Here is a 26520-nt window from a genome sequence, read left to right as displayed (position 1 = left end):
CAGCTGTGTCCTCTTCCCGGTGGAGCCGCGCCCCCTCCCAGTGCCCGCCCCCACCAAAGTGCCCTTTACTCCTCGCGGCCCCCGCTTCGCGGGCGCCGCTCGTGTGAGGAGCCCTTTGCCTGCCAGAAGCATAATCGCGCTACAGGAGTAGCATTCAACTGTTTCCTGCCCTTGGACTGACCGGCGTGAGGAGGTGTGAGCAGTGAGGCCGCAGAGGAGGTGAGAGGTGCGGCCCCGGGACTGCGAGGACAGCATATATCATCCACAGCTGTGTCCTCTTCCCGGTGGAGCCGCGCCCCCTCCCAGTGCCACGCCCCCTCTCCACCATAGAGAATATTAGTAAGCCCAGTGACGCGCAGCGCGGGACGCGCGCGGGTCGCAGCCCGGGCAAAGGGCGGGCCCGTTAAAGCCCGTTCAAGCCTGTGCAAGTCTGGTCTGGGCCTATCCCTTTTTATCTTACCATCTGACTTTTGACCTGCATCCCGGTAACCTTTTCGCCATCACTTCTACCCCCTAGTACCCACGTGTAATACAGCGCCAACATGACCACAAGGGGTAGTAGGAGTAAGACGGCTCAAGGCGTGGGTCAGGTTACTGGTCCAATTGACCAATTCATCACGAAAGCAAACAATGCAATTAATCAAGGGATTGTCCTTTTAGAAAGACGTGTTTCCCAAGACCTTGCTGCAGCACGAAGATCCTCAATGGGCCTTCTGGCTTTAGCCAAAACACCCATCCAACAAGGAACTAATGCCCCACTATTGCAAGAAATCCGTGCAGAACTACACACTATCCCTATGAGTGTTGACCTATCTGTCACTCGTTTATCTCTAGGGGAAGTTACCCTGGAAGATTTGGAGAAAACACCGACTCTGGTGATTAGTCCCACTCAAACGGCCCCGCTAACCCTGACAGAGTCGCAACCCCTGATTGAGTCGCCATCTTTAGTAGTTTCTCCTACCAAAACCGATAAGGGGTCTAGGGAGGGAGCCATACCCAAACAAGACAGTACAAGGCCAGTAGTTAAGTCCAAGCAGAATTGTCCACCAAAGCACATAAGGTCCAAGAAATCCCCTCGTACCAAATATAAAAATAACGCTACTAATTCTCTACCTGCTAATGTGGATGACCCCTCTGTAACAGCTGCATCGCTGGATGACGCTCAGAGGGAATATGCTACCTCCAATATAAACCAATTTGAGCTTAATGCACAAGTGGTAGCCACAATTAAGGATCTCATAAAATCCCAAATACTACCAATTGAACGATCCTTAAATAACATCGAGAAGCAAATCGCCAGACTTATTAATCATACTAGTCATCTAAAACCTCCTATCACTACTTTAGCTCCCCCAGCTTCCACGAATGTCAATCACACCAAGGCAGTCACTGTACAGAAACCTGCACCCTCACCCTTAATACAAAAAACCCTTCCACCTACAAGTAAAACCCCCAAAACTCCTACCAATACACAAGCGATCCAAAGAGACACCAAGGGCATCACTAAGCAAGTACAGGGAAAACCAGTAACAATAGCCGATCCTTCCAAAACTCATTCAAAGCCCCCTTCCCCCAAACCTTTGGTTGTCCAACAGGTAGATGATACTACCAATAAACCAGCTAGACCAAGGAGGCCTATCCATCTTCCTCCAGAGGCAAGCCCCTATACTGTGATCCTTACGGGGGTCCCAGAATTAGAAGAAAACACAAGTGAATCCACCTGGTCCCTAAGAAATAAAGTCATGCAATGGCTTAACATCAACAGACCCCTTCCTTCACATTGTAATAGTAGACTCTCCATGGTACGTAGGGTTCCCTGGATTGGGTCAACAAGGAAAAGAATACAGGGGGACTGTATTATCATTAATTTTGATGACCCAGAGACAGTCAGATATATATGTTCTTGGTCAACCTTGGAGAGAAAGGGAGGTATAGACACTAACCGTCTGTCCTTTTTCTACCCTCCAAGGTTTCCTCATGAACAAGGTTACCCTCTTAGTTGGAACCAATCTCCAGGTTGGAGTTGGTCGTAAGTAGATACGTGTAACAGAAGAAAGGACTGGGAACATCATCCCTGGTACCCAAGAAGAGAGCAACCCTACGTAGAGGGGTGGAGGGGGGCACCAACTAGTAATTATTTTTCAATCTTAGAAATGGTTGACTGACCATCAAGCAACCAATCATCTTCTAAGAATAAGACTAAAACTCCCCTGTCTTCTGTTAGCTTAGGGTCATTTCCAAGTCAAACTGGGGAACCTGATTTGAAACAACTCACTGTGGGCCCCAGTAACATGTTTCCTTCTGGGCACGCGGTTGTACAAACTGATGGATCTTCGGCTCCCCTTTTACTTTCAACCTCTGATCAAAGTAATTCCCTCCGTTCATCAAAGCACTCTGATTTTAATCAACATATGTCCATTCTAACTTGGAACATAGCCGGTCTTTCAAACAAAGCAAAGGACCCAACCTTCTTTAACTTCATAAATACTTTTGACATCATAGCGCTTCAGGAATGTTGGGACCTGTCACCTATTAACCTGGACGGCTACAGTACACACTTTACTCCAGCTATCCAGTCAAATAGAGGCAGACCCTCGGGAGGTCTTTGCTTATATGTTTCAAATAGGCTCAATGTATCTATGGAATGCTTTGAGCTCGCTCCATCTGATCTTAGCTCAAAGTCCTTTGGTCCCTCCCTACAGGCCTTCAAAATGACTGGGAAAGAGGCTGTCAGCTCTCTCTTTATAAACCTTTATAATAGTGCACAGAGAGATGACCAACCAAAATGTATAGAGTTTCTTTCTAAACTTATAAAGAAGGGCATGGGAGGGTCTTGTTCAGATAGACGCTTAGTCATCTTAGGAGATTTTAACTGTCATCTATGCCCACACAGTGGAACTAGGGTTTGCGACCTAAGAGCCCCAAATGGTGACCATACTACCCATTTCGAACACTCAACTATGGGATCCCAATTGAACAACTTATTACATGAATGGGATCTGGGCTTCTTTAATGACTTAACAGTGCCCCCAACTGACTTCCAACCTACATTTCATGGCAGGGGATCGCTTACGACAATAGACTTCATCCTTCTGTCTAACAGTCATTATGACGACGCTCGAGAAACCAGGAGAGAGGAGCTGGTTATGAGCGACCACTATCCTATTAGTGCCAAAATATACTCCCCTTCTAGTGGAAACAAGTCCGAGAGCGCTATAGGTAATCTCTACTCACACTCTGTATCACTTTCGTCGAGAAATGGGTATACTATAAAATGGGCAAAAATTGACACATCTAAATTCCTTGAAAATCTGATCAAGTTTGACCCCGATCTATTTCGGTCCTGCCTAGAATACCCTCCCAACCCACAAGAAATTATCCTCGCATTTGATCAAATCGCCTTACAAATCAGGAAAAACTTGACCAGAAACCACAATAAAAGCAATGTGCCCAAGAGTTTTGGCTGGTTTGATCACGAGTGTTCAAACACTCATAACATCCTGAAGGCTACCCTTAACAAATCCCCAAAAAACCGGGTGGAAATAAGATCCGCCCGCGCTGCTTATAAACAGGCAATCAAAAACAGGAAAAAGGAGCTGAAAACTGCTGCCTGGGTAGCCTTGTTAAAAGCAAGCACTTTAAGAGACAACACAGCTTTTTGGAGGGAGGTCAATGCCCCTTTCTTTAGCGATAGGTCAACCGACCTTATAGAAATTGCCATCACGGAGGAAGTTTGGATAAACCACTTCACCGAACTGTATAAATTAGATGACCAGATCGAACCATTCAATCTTGAAATTCAACAAACGGAGAGTAATGAGCCGCAAAGAAATCACACAGAGTCGTTTCCGCTTTCCATTTATTTTAATCATTCAGAAGTGGAATTGGCCATTCTTGAAAGCTCTAATGCCAAAGCCCCCAGCCCGGATGGAATCCCAATAGATCTATTTAAAGATAACATTCAACTGTGGGCACCAATTGTTACAAACGTCCTTAACTCTTATGCTCAAAAAGGATTCCCCGTAACCTGGCAAGAAGCTATTATAATACCTATTTTTAAAAAAGGTGAAAGAATGGACCCAAAATGTTATAGACCAATTTCCTTATTGGACTCCATGATGAAGGTGGCTGGGAGAGTCCTGTTGAACCAATTGCAATCATGGGCTCAGGAAAATAACATTTTGTCTAAATTCCAATATGGGTTTGTTTCTGGCCTTGGGACAGTGGAACAATGTCTTAACTTAGCTCTGATCACCGACAAATATGTGATGGCAAAAAGGTGCAATATATATATGACTTTCGTGGACTTAAGCTCTGCTTTTGATTGCCTTAACCACAGTATACTTTGGTCTACCCTTACTGGCATGGGAGTTGACTCTAACATACTTGCCTTCATAAAAGAACTGTACCGAGGAGCCGGGGCCAAGGTTCGCCATGGAAAGGATGGAACCTGTACGAGTAAATTTCCCATCAAAAAGGGGGTCAGGCAGGGCTGCATCCTTGCCCCCTTTCTTTTTAACTTGTACATCAACAGTGTTGCCGACTGCCTGGCGAAATTGGATGTTGATTACCCTAAAATAAACGGCCTCGCAGTCCCAATTCTTTTATATGCGGACGACGCCGTTATTATGTCCAGGACCCAATTAGGGCTTCAAAAAGCATTGTCAGCCTTTACAGCATTCATGGGTGTGAGAGGTCTAAAGATTAATGTAAGCAAAACTTTTACCATGTGTTGTAGTAAAAAAAAGAACACTTCTTGCAATACGTTTATTAATGCATCTAAGATCAGCCTCACGAAAACTTTTACTTACCTGGGCATACTTTTTAATAGTACAGGGTCATGGAAAAATGCTGTTCACACTAGAAACTTGGCTTTTATTAGGCAAATTGGAGCTCTAAAGAAATTTGCCACTAAATTAGGTGGGAAACCGGTTGGGATCTTGTTGGACATATTTGCAGATAAATGCGTCTCCACTGCAACATATGGTGCTGGTATCTAGGGTCTGGCGGACTGTGGAGAGATACAAACAAGCGAGAACGCATTCTTGAGGTATCTGCTGGCTGTCCCTCGATCTATTTCTACCACAGTCTGTCACAACGAGCTCGCCCGAGTACATATCTCGGACATAATTAAAGTCGCTCCAATTCTGTTATGGCACAAAATATGGTCCTCAGAAAAAACGGTGCTGAACCAAGACGTGATTAAGGACTGTATGGCCTTAACTGACTCAAGAAAAATATCTTGGCTTTTAAATTTTATATATATAATAATATAAAATATTAAAAATATAAATTAAATTTTACAGAAATTTTTAACATCATTGGATTTGGCTGATTTATATATCAACCCGACTTTGTGCCTAACCATCTTTAAAAAGGACCTTAAGGCTCGCTGTTTAGGTCTACTAGAAGACAGGCGCTCCTATATCGAAGGCAACAAATCATCGATTGCTCACCACAATCTTTTACTCCATGATGTTGGCATTCCCTTTTATCTTTCCCCGACTATCTCAACCTATACGAGAATGTTGCTAACAAGGATGAGGACGGATTGTTTTTACCGTCTATTAACATTTCCCACCACAAATGACTGGTCTACTAATCTGGTGGTCTGTCCTTGTGATAATGTTTCCAAGCAATCCAACATTCACGTCCTTTTATTCTGTAAATTTTATGATTGGGGTAGGAAGAAACATCTCCTCCCACTTCTGAAACTGTGGGGCCTAAGACAGTGTAGGCCAGCCCTACTCAAGCTATACATGCTTGTAGATGAACTTACAATTACTGCAGCTGCTAGCTTTTTGAAATTTGCAGTAAGGTGTAGAGCGTCTATGAATTGATTGACTTCTGATTCCCGACAGTCATAATTTGTATAAAATTCTATGTTTTACTTTTGAGTTTTGAACTCATTTTACCATGCTGTATTAAATGTGCTTTTATGATTTTCATTTGCTAAAATCGAATAAAGCTATATTTGATTTGATTTGATTTGAAACTAAGTACTGTATTGTACCGATTTGTGACACTACTTCTAGGGATTTAAATTTAATTTAAAAAAAATCAGCTTTTGTAATCTTGATGGGCATGTAATCTCACTACAGTCTTTCCCCACATATTCCAGTATTGTCTGCCACACTGCTACAAAGCTGGCTGTGTCTTTGAATGTGATTTGAGAGTATCTCCATTGCTATTATCTCCCATAGTTTGGCGTGCCATGTACACACGTTTGGTAGCACTGTTGCTTTCCAAAACCTAGCTGTCAGCATTTTGGTGTATAAAAGCAGTGAAAAATCAGATTCTGTTCTCTACCTGTCAGTATCTCCCAGATTCCAGGTCTGATTGCCACTGTCATCATTGATGGATTATCTAGTTTTGGAAAATCCATGATCTCCTTTATGGCTGCTAGAATTTCCTTCCAATATTGTGAGGATGTTGTTCTCATTCTATCGGAGACATGGGATCAGACAAGTCAGAGTTGGCGATTTTGTGAGCGGGACAGTGGAAACTCAACACGTCAAGAGTAGACCACTAACTCACTGCTGGTTTATAGGTTCTGACTGGTAAGACTGAGTCTTGTTTGTAGTTAGTACTTCTATTGTCAACCACAGTGCCCCTATCAGAACCTTTGCTGAGACTGAGCCTGGACTGATTAACAGGGAACTGGAAGGATAAAGTAATAACTGAGAAGGAATGGTTTGGCATACACAAGAGAGTACCTGAAAACTTGAAAGAGAAAGGACAGGACAGAAGCTAAGGTCTGGAGCAGGTTGGAATGCTAGGTATTGCCTTAAAAGACGAAACTAGAAAAACGAGGCATGTACTGTACGACAAAAAATAGGAAGGCAATAAGAAAGTACAAAACAGAACAACAATATAGCTCTGTGGAAAGTGACAGAAAAAGATATAGTAATAAGGCAAGGAGCAGCTAATCTCACAGTCGTGAAAGACACTCAGCAGCTCTTATGGAAGAAGAGCACTGAGTGAGTCTGTGTGCAAGAGGCACCAAGCCTCGGAGCTCACTGACACCCTCGGTAATATTCCTTAAGATTTCAGCATAAATACAAGAGGTGAAAGTAAATACAGAAACAGGGCGCAGAGAACACCATGACAGGATTCTAAAACTCGAGAACATGACTAGACTGGAATTATGCAGATAGGGAACACCGAAATACAAAACAAGGGTTCTGCACGAACATGTACAAGACGTATGCATACTGAACTAGGAGTATTGCAATACTAAACAAGAAATCTACATGCAAACAAGGAGAGCACTGAATGTAGCTATAATCAATAAGAACTGGCTCACACCTTGAAGCCTTCTGTTTATGTTTGTGGAAAACCAGTAGTTTTTTTTTATGAAGACCCTCACCCGCCAACTTAGTTGGTTGCATGCTTCATCATCGGGTCCCACTCAAGGTGCTGAGTGCACCACGGGTGTGCTACGACGCCTGGACTACAGCGGAGCGGGCTTTTTTGTGTGGTGCAGTGAAAGTGATATCAAAACTACCTATAGGGTCCCTTTTATATTTTAATGGTGGGCCCTATGGTAGGGTTTAAAATAGAGAGGTGCAAATATGTGTAGAGTGTATTATTATGACTCTAACATCCTGGAGATAGGTCTAAATGTTTCAGCCAGTCTCCAAACTATGCTGGCTTCTTCAGCACTGCAAAGCAGCACTTAGAGGCCACCTGTGGATTCATGGATAGACGCTCATACAGCCAGAAACCAGTTCCGGGAGGGTCACCAGAGCCTCCGGTCAATGTTGAGGGCCCCATGACCAAGGGTTTTTACCTAAGACAATTACGTTGGTCTTCTCGCCGTTAAGCTTGAGAGAATTATTATTCATCCTGGAAGACATTTGTCTCAAGCATATCAGGCTCCGGTGCTGGATCCCTGTGCAAACAACAGGGCAAATGTAATTTGATGGTCATCTGCATGAGAGAACAGTGTCCACAGCTTTCTACAACATCCATGAGGGGGCATACATATATATCTGAAAGAAACAGGTTAGTATTAGATTCCTTACCTTAGAATATCCCCAGGCGTCAGTCTGGATCCGGAAACTTTTGCGTAGCAGTACCCCTGCGCGTCGGTAGGCGTCGTCTGCAGGCGCCCCCTGCGGCTCCGCGTCGTCGGCGTCGTGCGCCGTGATGACGTCGCTGGAGTATATAGACGCCGCCTCCGCGCGCTGACGTCAGTTCTTCTTTTTTCCGCGCCAGTTAGCGCAGATCCGAAGAGCAGTACTCCGGTCTTTTGACCAAGTTTCTTGTTAACTACTTAATCTTCTACGGTGCCGGTAGGATGCCCGGTTTCAAGGGTTGCGACGAGTGCGACCGCCTGATGTCGGTCACCGACCACCATCGACTCTGCCTCCGGTGTCTGGGCGCGGACCACGACGTGGAGTCCTGCGTCGACTGTCGGGCCTTGACTGGTAAAGCTAGGCGGGAGCGGTCCCGCAAGCTTCTCGAGCTCCGTGTGTCGGCCCCGCGTCGAGAGCGGTCCCGGTCCGGTCGGAGGTCGAGGGAGCGGTCGAAGGAACGATCGCGGAGCCGCCATGAGCGCTCCGGGAGTCGCCACCATTCCTCCGGTTCGTCAGGTAAGCGTAAGAAGTCGGGGCGTCGTCATCGTACCCCCGACTCCCCCCGACGCCCGCGTGATGCGGCCGGGGGCTCGGGTGGCCCCACCCACGCGGGCCCGCGTGGGTCGCCGACGCTGTCTGCCCCATACCCGTCGGTCCCTGGGGAAGGCGCGTCGCGTGAGGAGATCGAGGCCTTCCTCATAGCTATGAGGGCGAGGTCTCCTCCGGCGGGGCCTACGGCGCCTGCGGGCCCGTCGGTCCCGTCTGGGGGCCCGAGCGGTTCGGGTGCTCCTGCCTCGACGCCGCCGGTGGCTCCGGCCCCGGCGCCGCTGGGCCCCTCAGGTTCGTCGCCGGCTGGTCTACCGGCCTCTCCGGCGTCGGTTCCTTTGGGCCAACCCGTGGTACCGCCTCCGCGCGGTGCAGCGACTCCGCCGTCGGTTCCGGCCGGCGTCGGGTCCCCGGCGCCGACGCCACGCGGCGCCACCCCCATTCCCCCTCTGACTCCTGACGCGGAGTCGGACCGGCGTCGTCCGACGCCGGATCCAGCGCCGATGGGGCCCATTGACCCCGAGGTCTATATCGTCGATCCAGAATACGGCGATGAGGACGAGTATGGAGAGGGTTGGGAGGGGTCTGAGGACCCTTTATCCCGTGCCTGCCAGTATGATGTGGACTGGGTAGGTGATCTGGGTGATGCCAGTGGTCTGGACGAGTCGCCCAACCCTGGGTTTGTCTCCCCGACCCCTGTGGCGTCTGAGGCAGGTGCTGCCTATTCGGTGGTCCTGATGAGGGCTGCCAAGGCCTTGAGCCTTGAGCTCCCTGTCGCGAAGGTCAAGCCGAACATTCTGACCGAAGTGTTTAAACCGCAGTCATGCCCCCAGGAGCCTCTGCTGCCGTTTAATGAGGCCTGACGGATGTCCTTTTGGGCACCTGGTCCAGGCCCGCTTCCGGTGCACCGGTTGACCGGAACGTTGCCAGGCGTCACCGTCCGTGCTCGGACGACCCTGCCTTCCTATCCACCCATCCCTCCCCGGAGAGTCTGGTGATCCAGGCCTCCACTTCACAGTCCGCGTTCCCGTCGGCTCCGCCCGATCGGGAATCAAAGCGGTATGACCAATTTGGTAAAAAGGTCTTTTCCTCTTTGAGCGCTGGACTGCGGTCTTGTAATACCGCGTGCCTCTTGGGCCGCTACACCCACTCCCTGTGGGATACGGTCGAGGAGTGTTTGCCGCAATGCCCCCAGGAAGTGCGGGACAAGCTCACCCGGGCCTTGGTTGAAGGCCGGGATGCGGCGCGGTACTCGATCCGTTGTGGTCTGGACACGACCGACTCGCTGGGACGGGCTATGTCCACGACGGTGGCGATTCGTCGCCATGCTTGGCTGAGATCTGCCAACTTCTCGCCAGACGTCCAAAATACACTCATGGACATGCCATTTGATGGCAGTCGCCTGTTTGGTGACAAAGCGGACCACGCGCTGGAGCGCTTCAAGGACTCCAGGGTCACGGCCAAGTCCTTGGGTCTTTCGACCCAGCGCCAGCAGACGGGTTCGTTTCGCCCCTTTCGTGGCCAAGGGAGGGGCGGTCCCACACGTGCTGCCAGCCACGCGCCGCAGAACGCTCCCCAGCGCGGTGGCGGCCGTGGTTTCCGCCGTGGTGGCGGTAGATGCCAGCGGCGAGGTCAGTCCACGCCTCCCCCCGCTGCTGCATCCAAGCCTTCCTAGTCCGAGCTTTCGGGCTCACGTGACGCCAGTGGGTGGCAGGGTTCGCCATCACCACTCCCGCTGGCGCGCGATAACATCGGACAGGTGGGTGCTGCAGCTCGTTCGAAGGGGCTACGCCCTCCCCTTCGAGTCCACTCCTCCAGCCATGCCACCGCAGAACCACCGTGTGTCGGGGGACCACTTGACACTTCTGCAGGAGGAAGTTACGGCCCTCTTGGCCAAGGGGGCCATCGAGCGCGTTCCTGGGCCAGAAGTAGGGTGTGGTTGCTACTCCCACTACTTTCTGGTGCCCAAGAAGGACAAAGGAGGCCTCCGTCCTATCTTGGACCTACGGAACGTCAACGGCTTCCTCCGGAAGGAGAAGTTCAAGATGTTGACTTTGGCTCAGGTCTTGGCTGCTCTAGACCCTCAAGACTGGATGGTAGCGTTGGACTTGCAGGATGCGTATTTTCACATCCCCGTCCTGCCGGCCCACCGGCGTTACCTGCGGTTCACGGTAGGCCAGGAGCACTTTCAGTTTCTCGTGCTCCCATTCGGCCTTACCAGCGCCCCACGGGTGTTCACGAAAGTGATGGCGGTGGTCGCAGCTCATCTGCGCCGGTTAGGGGTTTCAGTCTTCCCCTACCTCGACGACTGGTTGTTGAAGGCGGGCTCGCCCCAGACAGTCGTCCACCACCTTCAGATGACGGCAGACCTCCTGCACGAGCTGGGGTTTTCCATCAATGTGCCGAAATCACACCTGTGTCCCTCTCAAAAGCTCCTTTTCATCGGAGCGGTTCTCGACTCGGCGCAGTTTCGGGTTTATCCCCCGGAACGGCGGGTCCGGGATATTCAGGCTCTGATTCCCATCTTTCAGCCGTTATTCCGGGTTTCGGTCAGGTTGACGCTGCGGCTTCTGGGGCTGATGGCCTCCTGCATCCTACTGGTGCATCACGCCAGGTGGCGGATGTAAATGTAAATGTAGTTGAGCTTATATAGCGCACAGCTACCCGCAATGGGTTTCCCGGCGCTTGCTTAGGGAACCCTTCCTGGTATTCCCCTGTGAGATAGCAGGGTATCCACAAGGTGAAAGTCAGGCATCCCGCCGCGAGGGGCCGTTGTGGAGATTAAGCAAGCTATTGCCCAGAGTCGCAGAGTGTGAACCCTTGCGTCGAGGAGGCACCGGGGCGAGAATTATCGAGTCCGTGGAATTTTTAGCCCAAGACCCTCCGAGGCGGGGAATTGAACCCTGGTCCAGGACCGATCTCTGCTTCCGGGTCTGCTGCCTCTAACCCCTGAGCCACACTTCTCCAGATGCGGGCTCTGCAGTGGGACCTGAAGTTTTAGTGGGCCCAGCATCAGGGCAACCTATCCGACCATGTCCTGATCTCGGAGGGCACTGCGAGACAGTTGCAGTGGTGGCTTACGGACCGCGATTGGGTCAGAGGCAGATCCCTCTCCCTTCCCCAACCGGAGCACGTGGTTGTGACGGACGCGTCCCTCCAGGGCTGGGGTGGCCACTTGGGAGAGGCGGAGATCAGAGGCATCTGGTCTCCGGCGGAGTCCCGGCTCCATATCAACCTGTTGGAGCTGCGGGCGATTCGCCTAGCACTGAAGGCATTCCTCCCCTTTGTCAACGGGAGTGTAGTGCAGGTGTTCACGGACAACACCACCGCCATGTGGTACTGCAACAAACAGGGCGGTGTGGGGTCGTGGACCCTTTGCCAGGAGGCTCTGCGTCTCTGGCAATGGCTGGAACGTCAGGGCGTGACTCTGACGGTTCAACACCTGGCAGGTTCTCTGAACGCCAGGGCGGACGAACTCAGCCGTCGGTGCTCGGTGGATCACGAATGGCGTCTGAACTCGGACGTGGCGAGAGGCCTCTTTCAGCAATGGGGAGAGCCTTGGTTAGATCTATTCGCCACAGAAGAGAACGCGCAATGTCATCAGTTCTGCGCGTTGGAGTTTCCAAGACGGCACTCGCTCGGCGACGCCTTTCGGCGCGAGTGGAGTTGCGGTCTGTTGTACGCCTTTCCGCCTATACCACTTCTGCCCAGAGTGCTGAAGAAGATCAGGCGCGACCGGGCCCAAGTTATCCTTGTGGCCCCGGACTGGGCTCGAAGATACTGGTATCCCGAGCTACTCAGCATGACAGTCGGTCCCTCGATCCGCCTGCCCCTTCAGGAGGACCTTCTGTCGCAGCAGCAGGGGACGGTCCTCCACCCGAACCTGTCCAGTCTCCACCTCCATGCTTGGAGATTGAGCGGCGGCAGTTGAGGCCATTTGACTTGCCTCCTGAAGTCTGTGATGTAATTCTGGCAGCCAGGCGTCCCTCCACAAAGTCGGTATACGCCTGCCGGTGGAACAGATTTGTGGCATGGTGCACAGCAAAGGCTGTGGATCCCCTTTCTGCCCCTCTGTCTGAGGTTCTCCTCTTCCTCCTTTCCCTTGCCCAGCAGGGCTCTGCTCTGGGCACTATCAAGGGCTATCTTTCTGCCCTTTCCGCCTTCTTGAGGCTACCTGATCAGCCATCTTTATTCAAGTCCCCTATTGTGTTACGATTCTTGAAGGGCATCACGCACATGTATCCCCCAACTCCGTTCGTGATGCCTCAGTGGGACTTGAACCTGGTTCTGACTTTCCTGATGTGCGCTCCCTTTGAGCCTCTTCATTCCTGTCCACTCCGTCTTCTCACTTTAAAGACGGCCTTCCTGGTGGCTATCACCTCTGCCAGGAGAGTGAGTGAGCTCCAGGCTCTTTCTGTTAAACCTCCTTTCTTGTCTGTTCATCCTGATAAGGTGGTTCTTCGGACTAGACCTTCTTTCCTGCCCAAGGTAGTCTCTGCTTTTCACATTGGGCAGTCCATCACCTTGCCCTCCTTCTTCCCGCCTCCGCATCCTTCGAAGGATGAAGAGCGGCTCCATCGTCTGGACCCAAAACGTGCGCTTTCATTTTACATGGATCGCACACGCCAGTTCCGGGTGGATGACCAACTGTTTGTTGGCTACGTGGGTGAGAAGAAGGGAAGGGCGGTACAGAAGCGGACCATCTCTCGGTGGGTCGTCCTGTGCATCAAAGCATGCTACTCTTTGGCTCGGAAGGAGCCTCCTGTTGGGCTGAGGGCCCATTCCACTCGGGCCACGGCGGCTACTACTGCCCTGGGCCGGGGAGTCCCTTTGCAGGACATTTGCCAGGCGGCCACGTGGGCCTCGCTGCACACCTTTGCGAGGCACTACTGCCTGGACAGTCAAGTCCGGAGGGATGGCTTCTTTGGCCGTTCGGTCCTCCAGGACTTTCTGGTGTAGGTTGTATTGGTTCGCAGACCCACCACCGGGGTTGGTATTGCTGGGGTATCTATTCTAAGGTAAGGAATCTAATACTAACCTGTTTCTTTCAGATGAACAAGTTACTTACCTTCGGTAACGATATATCTGTAAGAAACAGTAGTTAGTATTAGATTCCTTACCGCCCCACCCATCCTCCCCGTTCTGCGAACTGATACCTAGGGTTAAGGACATCCCTTTCAGGGCCCTAGTTTCAAATGGCACCAGTGTTAGTTCTCACATGGCTCTGCGTGTTCTGGCGCGGAAAAGCTGTGTGCAAAGAACTGACGTCAGCGCGCGGAGGCGGCGTCTATATACTCCAGCGACGTCATCACGGCGCACGACGCCGACGACGCGGAGCCGCAGGGGGCGCCTGCAGACGACGCCTACCGACGCGCAGGGGTACTGCTACGCAAAAGTTTCCGGATCCAGACTGACGCCTGGGGATATTCTAAGGTAAGGAATCTAATACTAACTACTGTTTCTTACAGATATATCGTTACCGAAGGTAAGTAACTTGTTCATTAAAATAACATCGGACTTTGGGGCAGATGTATCATCACCATCATTTGCGATTCCCAAATAGCGATTTTTTAAAAATCGCTATTTGAGAATTGCAATTTAAGATGTATGTAGAAAATCGCTATTTTTTAGCGATTTCTTAAAATTCCTTAATTGCGATTAGCAAATTGCTAATCGCAATTAAGGAATAATTTCCCATTCATTTCTACGGGCCAGGAGGCCCATAGGAAGGAATGGGAATTTATTCTCAATTTGCGATTCGCAATTTTCTAATCGCAAATTGAGAATAATTTCAAGGGTGCAAGGGTGTCTTAAGGACACCCTGCTGCACCCCTGAAATTTGCATATGTGCGCATATGGCGCACATACATACCCTAAGGGCATGTATGAGCGCCACATGGCACCTTTACAAATGCCAAAAAGTGCATTTGTAAAAGAAATCGTAAATTACCACCAACTACAAGTTGGTGGTAATTTGCGATTCCTTAATGTGGATTTGCCAAAAAAATGCTTGATGCATAGCATTTAAGGAATCGCAAAATTGCGATTCCTTAAATGCTTGAGCAAAATAAGGAATCACAATTTTTGCGATTCCTTATTTTGCGATTTTGCTCATACATACCAAAACACCGTTTGCGAATCGCAAACGCTGGAATTCTGCAAATTCCGGCGTTTACGAATCGCAAACGGCTTCTTACATCTGGCCCCTAAGGGCTGAGCCCTGTGGAACTCCAGAATTGAGGGCAGTCAGCTCTTACCTGGCACTACCTCACAGTAGCCAAAAAAAAACTTGGAATGAGGGTCTTTCAGAATGCGACTCTTGTAAGCTGACATTGACCATTTCTCAAAAATGTTTAGCTTTTCTCGCATCTCCGCAGAGTGTGACTTCAGGCGTCTCATTCCCCCGTTGGGCTCATGGTGCTGGATTTAGGCATCTAACATGTACGTGATGCATTTTTTTTAATTTCATGTCCTCGAAGAATATATTTATTTTCAGTCTTTAGTCTACCATATTTATATTTGGGTGTGTTTACTTACGTGTGACAAGTTCCTAATTTTTGGTTGCACTAGAAGTGTTCACCTCTATGAACGTTTTAAAGTATCACAGTTTTTACATGAAGGTGATGTAAACAAATAAATACAATGTACATAAATCTCTCTTTGCAACAGTATGTATAGAATTTGTAACATAGCTGAAATCCTGTGGGACTAACTGTCACTGTATATAATTACGTTTATCCAGAAATAACACCACTCTCCAGAGGACTAAGAATGAGGAATTACCACTGGTACCAGAGAAGCTTATAGCAGCACTGGCTAGAGGACTAAGAGTGAGGAATTACCACCAGGAAGAGAGAAGCAGCTCTGTCTAGAGGTTTAGAATGAAGAATTACCACTGGTACCAGAGAAGCAACTATAGCACTGCCTAGAGGACTACGGATGAGGAACTACCACTGGGACCAGAGAAGCAGCCAGCAGCACTGTCAAGAGGAATAAGAATGGGGAATTACCAGTGGGTCCAGAGAAGCAGCCAGCAGCACTGTCAAGAGGACTAAGAATGGGGAATTACCAGTGGGTCCAGAGAAGCAGCCAGCAGCACTGGCTAAATAACTGAGAATGAGGAATTGCCACTGGGAACAGAGACACAGCAGCAGCACTGCCTAGAAGACAAAGAAAGGGGAATTACCACCGGGAACAGAGACACTGCTGCCAGATTTGTTATCAGATAAAGAACAAGATTCACAGCCCTGTTTACAGAAAGGAGCAACAGAGCTCCGAGCGGGTGAAACATAATTAATGCTAAAAACGAAAGATTGGGTGAAAGGGAGCTAGCGAGTAATTCAGTGACCCAGACTCTGTACATCATAAGCGAAAGCTAAGGTGCAAAGGGGAGAACAAAGAGAAACTGTGGTTGGGAGGGGAAATCAGTAACCCTGGTCAGCTGCTCGCATTTGCAACATTTCCAAAACATGAGGCAGTCAAGGAGCAATCAGAAAAAATAGTGCTTGAAACAAACTGAAAGGGACAGAAATGAGCCCTGTAACTCGGCCAGTCACTATGGAAAGAAACAACAGACCACAAGGAGGGACAAATGGGCACGATTTACCATTCAAAAGTTAGGAATTTAAAAGGCACCCACAACAACTAATGAGAAGCAATTGGCCAACCTGAAGCCCATGTACTGAATACACTATGCCTCGCTGAGCAGCGCATGCGCGCTGCTAGGTTGGACCCTAAAAAAGACGAACTGAAGGGAGATAGGAAAAAAACAGTACGACACAATAATACAGCAAAGGTACTTTGGACTGAATCGCCTTTAACTATTTACTTTTTTAGGTCTCGGCAACGAGAACTATTGTCGCCGAGTAAGCTCGCAAGGGAGTACAGAGCGGTGCACGAGCCGACCAGGGTCTGTGGACGCGCACACACAAAGGCAGGCAGGCAGGCACACACCAGACACACACAGACAGACAGACACACGCACACACACACACACACCCTCCCTCTCTGCCCACTCCCTCTCTGCCGACCCCCCCCTCTACCCCCACCCCCCCCTCTACCCCCACTCACCGGGCTCTTTCCCTCTGCAGCGGGTCAGTCACGGCAGCAGGCAGGCTCGGTGTCTTCTCCGGCGATCTTCAGCTGATGTGCACGCTCACGCTGCGTCTCCTGCGCGCCCACCACGCTGTTTCGTGCCCGTTGATCCTCAGCTTGTGATTACTACTCCTTCTAACCCGGATTCTAAATTACTATTTCTTGGTTCTCTAACTCCACTCTGTTGATTCGTAACAAACTGATATTCAGCACATTTCACAGTCTCGCTTTTGCTTCTCATAAATACAATAAGATTATTTTAAGCAATGTCTACCCTTCTTTTGGTTCTGTGCCTATTATGCTTCGGACTATAGAGTTTTAGAAAGTGTGGTGGAAGATTCCATGATATCAGTGGTGTGCACAGTGCAGAGTGAGTGGGCAGAGTGCAGAGTAGTGAGTGCAGAGTAGTGAGTGCAGAGTAGTGAGTGCAGAGTAGTGAGTGCAGAGTAGTGAGTGCAGAGTAGTGAGTGCAGAGTGTGAGTGCAGAGTGAGTGGGCAGAGAGAGTGTGCAGAGTAGTGAGTGCAGAGTGAGTGTGCAGAGGAGTGAGTGCAGAGGAGTGAGTGCGCAGAGTAGTGAGTGCGCAGAGTAGTGAGTGCGCAGAGTAGTGAGTGCGCAGAGTAGTGAGTCAGACTAGTGAGTGCAGAGTAGTGAGTGCAGAGTAGTGAGTGCTCAGTGCAGAGTAGTGAGTAGTGAGTGCAGAGTAGTGAGTAGTGAGTGCAGAGTAGTGAGTGCAGAGTAGTGAGTGCAGAGTAGTGAGTGCAGAGTAGTGAGTAGTGAGTGCAGAGTAGTGAGTAGTGAGTGCAGAGTAGTGAGTGCAGAGTAGTGAGTAGTGAGTGCAGAGTAGTGAGTGCAGAGTAGTGAGTGCAGAGTAGTGAGTAGTGAGTGCAGAGTAGTGAGTAGTGAGTGCAGAGTAGTTGAGTGCAGAGTAGTGAGTGCAGAGTGCAGAGTAGTGAGTGCAGAGTAGTGAGTGCAGAATGCAGAGTAGTGAGTGCAGAGTAGTGAGTAGTGAGTGCAGAGTAGTGAGTAGTGAGTGCAGAGTAGTGAGTGCAGAGTAGTGAGTGCAGAGTAGTGAGTGCAGAGTAGTGAGTAGTGAGTGCAGAGTAGTGAGTAGTGAGTGCAGAGTAGTGAGTAGTGAGTGCTGAGTAGTGAGTGCAGAGTAGTGAGTAGTGAGTGCAGAGTAGTGAGTGCAGAGTAGTGAGTGCAGAGTAGTGAGTAGTGAGTGCAGAGTAGTGAGTGCAGAGTAGTGAGTAGTGAGTGCAGAGTAGTGAGTGCAGAGTAGTGAGTAGTGAGTGCAGAGTAGTGAGTGCAGAGTGCAGAGTAGTGAGTGCAGAGTGCAGAGTACAGAGTAGTGAGCAGAGTAGTGAGTGCAGAGTGCAGAGTAGTGAGTGCAGAGTAGTGAGTGCAGAATGCAGAGTAGTGAGTGCAGAGTAGTGAGTAGTGAGTGCAGAGTAGTGAGTAGTGAGTGCAGAGTAGTGAGTGCAGAGTAGTGAGTGCAGAGTAGTGAGTGCAGAGTAGTGAGTAGTGAGTGCAGAGTAGTGAGTAGTGAGTGCAGAGTAGTGAGTAGTGAGTGCTGAGTAGTGAGTGCAGAGTAGTGAGTAGTGAGTGCAGAGTAGTGAGTGCAGAGTAGTGAGTGCAGAGTAGTGAGTAGTGAGTGCAGAGTAGTGAGTGCAGAGTAGTGAGTAGTGAGTGCAGAGTAGTGAGTGCAGAGTAGTGAGTAGTGAGTGCAGAGTAGTGAGTGCAGAGTGCAGAGTAGTGAGTGCAGAGTGCAGAGTACAGAGTAGTGAGCAGAGTAGTGAGTGCAGAGTAGTGAGTGCAGAGTAGTGAGTGCAGAGTAGTGAGTGCAGAGTGCAGAGTAGTGAGTGCAGAGTAGTGAGTGCAGAGTAGTGAGTGCAGAGTAGTGAGTGCAGTGCAGGTGAGTGCAGTGCAGTGCAGGTGAGTGCAGTGCAGTGCAGGTGAGTTCAGTGCAGTGCAGGTGAGTGCAGTGCAGTGCAGGTGAGTGCAGTGCAGTGCAGGTGAGTGCAGTGCAGGGCAGGTGAGTGCAGTGCAGTGCAGGTGAGTGCAGTGCAGGTGAGTGCAGTGCAGTGCAGGTCAGAGCAGTGCAGTGCAGGTGAGTGCAGTGCAGTGCAGGTGAGTGCAGTGCAGGTGAGTGCAGTGCAGGTGAGTGCAGTGCAGGTGAGTGCAGTGCAGTGCAGGTCAGTGCAGTGCAGTGCAGGTGAGTGCAGTGGAGTGCAGTGCAGATGAGTGCAGTGGAGTGCAGGTGAGTGCAGTGCAGTGCAGGTGAGTGCAGTGCAGGTGAGTGCAGTGCAGTGCAGGTGAGTGCAGTGCAGGTCAGAGCAGTGCAGTGCAGGTCAGTGCAGTGCAGTGCAGGTGAGTGCAGTGCAGGTGAGTGCAGTGCAGTGCAGGTGAGTGCAGTGCAGGTGAGTGCAGTGCAGTGCAGGTGAGTGCAGGCAAGTGCAGTGGAGTGCAGGTGAGTGCATGCGAGTGCAGTGCAGTGCAGGTGAGTGCAGTGCAGGTGAGTGCAGTGCAGTACAGGTGAGTGCAGTGCAGGTGAGTGCAGTGCAGGGGAGTGCAGTGGAGTGCAGGTGAGTGCAGTGCAGGTGAGTGCAGTGCAGGTGAGTGCAGTGCAGGTGAGGGCAGTGCAGTGCAGGTGAGTGCAGGTGAGTGCAGTGCAGGTGAGTGCAGTGCAGGTGAGTGCAGTGCAGGTCAGTGCAGTGCAGGTGAGTGCAGTGCAGTGCAGGTGAGTGCAGTGCAGTGCAGGTGAGTGCAGTGCAGTGCAGGTGAGTGCAGTGCAGGTGAGTGCAGTGCAGGTGAGTGCAGTGCAATGCAGGTGAGTGCAGTGCAATGCAGGTGAGTGCAGTGCAGGTGAGTGTAGTGCAGTGCAGGTGAGTGCAGTGCAGTGCAGGTGAGTGCAGTGCAGTGCAGTGCAGGTGAGTGCAGTGCAGGTGAGTGCAGTGCGTGCAGTGCAGGTGAGTGCAGTGCAGGTGAGTGCAGTGCAGGTGAGTGCAGTGCAGTGCAGGTGAGTGCAGTGCAGTGCAGGTGAGTGCAGTGCAGGTGAGGGCAGTGCAGGTGAGTGCAGTGCAGTGCAGGTGAGTGCAGTGCAGATGAGTGCAGTGCCGGTGAGTGCAGTGCAGTGCAGGTGAGTGCAGTGCAGGTGAGTGCAGTGCAGGCGAGTGCAGGTGAGTGCAGTGCAGTGCAGGTGAGTGCAGTGCAGTGCAGGTGAGTGCAGTGCAGGTGAGTGCAGTGCAGGTGAGTGCAGTGCAGGTGAGTGCAGTGCAGTGCAGTGCAGGTGAGTGCAGTGCAGTGCAGGTGAGTGCAGTGCAGTGCAGGTGAGTGCAGTGCAGGTGAGTGCAGTGCAGGTGAGTGCAGTGCAGTGCAGGTGAGTGCAGTGCAGTGCAGGTGAGTGCAGTGCAGTGCAGGTGAGTGCAGTGCAGGTGAGTGCAGTGCAGGTGAGTGCAGTGCAGTGCAGGTGAGTGCAGTGCAGTGCAGGTGAGTGCACTGCAGTGCAGGTGAGTGCAGTGCAGGTGAGTGCAGTGCAGGTGAGTGCAGTTGAGTGCAGTGCAGTGCAGGTGAGTGCAGTTGAGTGCAGTGCAGTGCAGGTGAGTGCAGTTGAGTGCAGTGCAGGTGAGTGCAGTGCAGTGCTGGTGAGTGCAGTTGAGTGCAGTGCAGGTGAGTGCAGTTGAGTGCAGAGTGGTGTGTATTGACAATGTAAATGACAATGCCATTTATTTATGATTTAAAGAAAAAAAAATGTCATGAGCAATGCCAATAGCTCTACCTTTAATGATGCCGAGACCATTGCATTGTAAATGCTTGTTGTATTTAGTGGAACAGAGGCACTGGGTGATGACCTAGTTCTCAGCATTTGAAAAAGTTTATGTGTGCACCAACATCAAAATTGCCAGTATAGCATTAAGTTTCAGCTCAAAGTGATAGTGTTTCATTTTTGGGGTTCTTGGCCGAGCCTTCGGAAAGTATATTTCCCGCCCTCTCCCTCTTCTTTTCATCGGAGGTCAGAGATGCCCTTGCCCCCTTCCTCTTCCCAAGCCTCACAGACAGCTGCAATGCTGGGAGCCAGACAGTCGCAGAGACAGATGGCAGAGTAATACGATGTCCTTCCTGCCACTCGCTTTTTAATCAAATTAAAACAAAAAACAGAAAGATGGAGAGGGGGTGGTGGGGTGGGGGAGTGAGTCAATTAACTGCATTTGTATTCTACTGACTAATGGGCTTGGTTCCACTTTTTTACCCCAGGCAGCAGGGTGGAAATTTGAAGGGGAAGCTGCACGAAAGCGGAGGATTTCTAAAGGTGGATGTATAATGCAAGCAGCTACGGGTGCCAATTCCAAAAGTCAACTCAGCATAAAAAACATACTAGGACATCTCCAAAAACTGCAAAACTCTGTCCAGTGGCTCCTGCCCACAAACCAGAGAGCGCAAAAGCAGCCACCATGTTAATGTCTTTTCTGTCCCTCGCAGCACTCCCAGTTCTTCCCTGCCCTCCTGCTGCAGGGTGGTGTCACAGGCGAAGTGTGTAGAAAGAAAATAAAGAGCCCTGCCTGGAACAAGTCTGGATTGGTAGCACACGCTGGGCGACCTCAGGCAAATGTGAGGAGAAAAGAACAATCTTTTCAAGCCTGTGTATGGGGGAAGCCTGGAGCAGTGATCCAGATTCTGCATCCCCCAGTCTGTAGACGGCACTGGGATATAAGTGAACTTGACTGCAAACAGTAACACCAGCAGGAATCAAAGAAGTAAATAGTCCCACAATTTTATTTATTATATGTTTCTAAAATGAAATCCCAATTCCGCCAGAATACAAAATAATGTATTGCTACAAAATGGAGTGAACTGTCTTTGAAGCGGGTATCTAATAGGCCTAACTGTCGCACATTTGAATATTTCATCTACTTATGTATTTTCTTGCTCAATTAAATAGGTTTCGCATCCAATATAATGTGTTAGCTTACAAAGTATGTAGAAGAGCCTGCATGAGAATATACATTTTAACTCGCCTGAGTGTTGCTACTGTGCCTCGATCTCTTAACTGTAGTGACTCGCTCTGTATGCATCTTTTCTCATTTCAGGCCTCATCCAAGACTTGGTTGCAAACAACAGCACACTGAATCCGTCCGAAATAATTAACAAACTATACAGTACTGTCACTACCCTGGATGAAGAGCTAGAACACAGCACTCAGGTAGTTCAGACCAACATTAATGTCCTTGTCATCCAAGAGTAAGAGCAGTCAGTAAAATAAGGACAGTATTCAATGTAGTTGTTTCAGATAATTGTCTAGGAAGAGAATTGTTACCTTTATTGTCAATGGTTGATTAACTTTCATAACTACAGGTGTTTAAGCATACTTTTATAGTATCCTGATTCTACGTCAGGACTGGAGGTGAAGATTATTCTCTACTTTCTTAATTTTCTTTTCCAGCAGTGTTCAACTAATTGAACAAAAAACTATCTTTCCCATAGTACACAGGGAAAAGGTCAACAAAGGTGAACCAATCAACTGTCCAGGAAGACCACAACGATAGGAGGCTTCTGGGTAACTTCAGCTTTCTTTTCTTGCTCGCCAGAAGTTCAGTCACCCGTGCTTCAGCTTAATTTGATTCTGGTGGTTCGATGTTTTAATTCACTGTTTTACATTTTTGATGCATGTGTGTCTTTGTGGCGCCTCTGCTGCGGGCGAGTGAGACCGCAGGAGCATTTTCTCATCACTCCAGGCACTGTACTTAGTAATCATCTCAGGCAGCATTAACCGCAGGCGCGCTAGCGGTTTTCCCGCTGGGCGCTGCGTTTTTTTAAAACACGCGTTACATGACGAGCTCAGCTCGTCATCAGCGTACGACAGGCGTACCTCATGACGAGCTGAGCTCGTCATCAGCGTCGAAGGGGTTAATGCAGTAGCAGCTGGGAGCCGCCAGAGGGTGCACTAACAACGTGCACGCCCATTGTCTCGTTGCTACGTGAGGGACGCGCTATTGACTGTTGTCAGTTTCCCAATACTGACAAACGTGCGTCCCCGCTGAGCCTCTGCCCGAGCCGCTTGGAAGCTGTGACGCCCATGTATACATGGGTCTGTACTACTATTTCACCCCTTACGTGCTCCTGTCAGCACTACCTCCCCAGTGCTGCCGTCGGCCAATGGCCGACGGAGCCCCGCCCACTCAATGGAACGCCCGCACTGCGGCGGAAAAACCGCCGCGGTTAAGGCGTGAAACAACCTGACATCCTCTGTTATGGGGGTCAGTAACCTTTGTTTAAAGTTCTCATTGCATCGTCAAGGAGGGCAACGCAAACACTTCTGTGACCTAGAGCCCATTCCCCCGCCCAGGCTTGATCGGGTGACACGCAGTACAACCAGGGTGAGTCAACCCCAGGGCATTAGCCCAAATCTAGCACTCAGCACATCAAATCCTAGACTGTTGCAGTCAACAAACCAAATAGGCTTAGGCTTGACAAAGGTATTCATAGTTGTGTATAGTTCATCCCTGAGGCTTGTTATACCTTGTTGTGGGTCCCCTACCCACAAACCCCATTCCTGAGACTTACGCCATGGACATGGAGGGGGATTATTTAGAGGAGTCTTTACAGGGCCTCCCTCTTGACGACGAGTTTTGCGATGCGGTGGATGCCTCCATCCACCAGGCGATTGCGGAGGCCTTGTGGCCCTTCTAACGCCACCTCATGGAAATTGCCTATGCTTATGCTGAGCCATCCTCTTCAAGGGGCGGTCTCACTTCACTCAACCCTGAGCCTAAGCGCAACTCGGACCCTGGCTTTGATCTAGGTGCGTTTGAGCGCTTTAAGAAGGCCTTTTTAGGTCTTGCGACCTGTCAATGCGCATGCGCATTGAGCGGAGCGAGACTATAGGGGCTTAAACAGACTTTAACTAACTGGCGATTTGATGCTGTGCCCGTGCGCTTTTAGGTCAATGCGCAAGCGCATTGACCTAAAATGCACGTGCACAGCATAAAATCGCCAGCCATCTGTTCCCCAGCAGCTCTTCCCGCTCCGCCCCACAAGCTTCCCCCAGCGTGCGCTCTGCCTGAGCCGCACTCCTCCCACACCTTTGAAGTGAAGCTTAGCTTCACTTCAAAGGCCCCTGCTGCTTTACACCCTCATGCCGCTCTCCCCGCCCCGCCCCCTCCCCTGCCCGCCGTGTCGCATTTCTCCTCCCCCCTCCCCACAGCAATGTCCTCCGTCTTGTTTAGATTTCCCATCTCGAGTTTCAATCTCCAGCGTGGCAACATTAGAGCAGTGTTTTAGTGAGTATATTTTTCTAGCATTTTGCCACACATTAGGTTATTATTATTTGTAATCGCTAATGCTAACATTGGGGCTCTATCTCCATTGACTTAGATTCATTACTGCTATCGGTTGGAAATATAGTAGCAGGCTATTCCTTCACTTCCGGTTTGAGTAAGTGTGTTACAGATCGCCTGCATCATGACACGCTATGTTTAGAGCGCACCGTGCTACACGTTGGTTTTACTGTGTCACTGTTTTTCCGAATACAGTTGCATTTTCACTCCACCCTTTGCAATATAACACACGGGCATGGTTTGTGCCCACTTTATTTTATTTCATTTCACTCAATATACAGTGTTTACTCTTTTCACAAGTTTTTTGTGCACTTTCACTAAACTAACACACGGTGTCTTTCTTTACTACTGTTATGAATTGACTTTTAGCTGGTACATCCGGTGTTATCTTTGACTCTTTTGTTTTGATTCAGCTATTGCCATTATAAATTACAATAACTTTAATTTAAGAATTAATTATAAAAAAAATGTAAAAACCATTTTGATTTGTAATATCAATACATCGAAGTCACGTTAATACAACACATATTGCATTACAAATGCTATAGGTGTCACATTTGTGAAAGTTAAAACTATTGGCATTGTAAATGACAAAGCTATTAAATTCGCTATTTTCAAAACCAACACATAAATAAGAAATTTGTCATTTACAATACCAATAGCTCAAACTTTCCTAATGCGAGACCTATTGCATTGCAAATGCTTGTTTTGCTTGTCCCTCTCCTGGTTCTACTGACACAGTTGTGGATGCGAATGCCCTGTCTCCCCAGGTTGGCCTGGACGAGGAAAATTATGAGTCTCCTAATGAATCTAATGATGAGGCTGGTCCTTTCAGGCCCTGGGGGCCCCTCCCCCCTTGCGCGGTCCAGAGGCTCCTTCCGATATGCTGGTTCCTGAGGACCTTTTGCACCCCGCTCTGCACAGTGGACCCCTGCCAATTTGCCGCAGGATGCCTTAGGAAACCCTTTGAAAAACAGGTCAGGGCGTGCCTTCAAGTGGAGTGTCCACTGTCCTCCCTCTCGGGCAAGGTGGCGATCACTCGAGAGATAGATGCCCGGATGGCCACATTTTTGCAGAAATATATCCGAGACCCCCAGAAAGGGATCAATAGTTCCTGGAAGTCCTGCCAGGACAAGCTTCTTGATGTCTGTGGCCCAATCACAAAAATCCTGTACCTGGCTGAGTAGGCTAAGGCCTCCAATTCCCCGTTCTCTCCTGAATCCGTTTCGGGTTGGGTGCAGCTCACAGAAGAAGTGAGAATGGAGATGAGGTAGTGGTTGGATCACATGGAGGCGTGGAATGAGCCTGCCATATTTGGTTCCAACCCGGATATGGTGATAGAATCAGACACCAGCAAGTCCATAGTGTTCCTAGGAAACGCAAATTGTGCCCTCTCAACCAAGAGCCAGAGTTCCCTCCTCCTAAAGGTTGACCCCAAACTCAGGGATCTTGCTTCCTCACAGGCAGGCGCTGTGGCACAAGGTGGACTCTTTGGTGAGCCATTTAGCAAGGAGTTGGGAAAGTGTGTCGCTACGTGCCAGGTTTCTATAGTTCAAATGGAGGGATCAGTTGTACTAGTTCACAACCCTTCCTTTCGGTCTTTCCTTAGCTCCTTGGTGTTTCACCAAGGTCCTCAAACTGGTGGTGGAGTACCTCAGGGCACAAGGGTTCCGCCTTATAATTTACATCGAAGACCTACTCCTACTGGAACAGTGTCCGGCACAGTTGGCGGAGCAAATCCAGACGGCAGTGGACTGACTGTAGAGTTTGGGTTTTGTCATCAACAAGAAAAAGTCCCTGTTTACCTCAGCAAAGCGGACCACTTTCCTCTGGTTCATTATAGACTCTGTGAAAAAAGACCTTGAGCCTGCCTGCCTGGAAGGTATCCAAGATCCGCAGGGAGCTAAAGAGGAGTCTGGCCAGGCCCATGACGTCTCTCTGTCAGATTGCCATGGTGTTGGGTCTTCTGTCATCCTCCATACAGGCGGTCTTCCCAGATCCTCTCCACTACAGAACCCTCCAACGCCCCAAGGCTTTCCACCTGCGAAAGGGTCTGTAATATTCCGAGCAGGTTCAGCTCACAGAAGAAGTGAGAATGGAGATGAGGTAGTGGTTGGATCACATGGAGGCGTGGAATGAGCCTGCCATATTTGGTTCCAACCCGGATATGGTGATAGAATCAGACACCAGCAAGTCCATAGTGTTCCTAGGAAACGCAAATTGTGCCCTCTCAACCAAGAGACAGAGTTCCCTCCTCCTAAAGGTTGACCCCAAACTCAGGGATCTTGCTTCCTCACAGGCAGGCGCTGTGGCACAAGGTGGACTCTTTGGTGAGCCATTTAGCAAGGAGTTGGGAAAGTGTGTCGCTACGTTCACCCGCCTGTACAAGGGGTAAGCTTCAATTAAGAAGATTTTTCACCAGAAAATGTTTGTTGGGGCATGCCGTGGCAGAGAGCGCTCGTCCGGC

At 49.8% G+C, this 26520-nt stretch overlaps 1 protein-coding gene across 4 annotated transcripts in view; it reads left to right on the top strand.

Moving 5' to 3' along the window:
* The window catches only part of TEX11 (testis expressed 11), an 853291-nt gene that overhangs the window by 182360 nt on the left and 644411 nt on the right, over nucleotides 1–26520 (top strand). For 2 of the 4 annotated variants that reach the window (XM_078640006.1, XM_078640005.1), the window contains one exon: nucleotides 21807–21919. In XM_078640006.1, the coding sequence (XP_078496132.1) occupies nucleotides 21807–21919 (113 nt within the window). Of the gene's footprint in view, nucleotides 1–15432; nucleotides 16423–21806; nucleotides 21920–22200; nucleotides 22274–26520 lie in introns of those variants that run through there. The other 2 variants (XM_078640008.1, XM_078640007.1) reach the window with 2 other exon arrangements.

Source organism: Lissotriton helveticus, chromosome 4_2 (assembly GCF_964261635.1).
Source record: "Lissotriton helveticus chromosome 4_2, aLisHel1.1, whole genome shotgun sequence".
NCBI classification, from domain to species: domain Eukaryota; kingdom Metazoa; phylum Chordata; class Amphibia; order Caudata; family Salamandridae; genus Lissotriton; species Lissotriton helveticus.
Note: the sequence above shows the minus strand (reverse complement) of the source record. Positions and strands in the feature narration are given on the sequence as shown.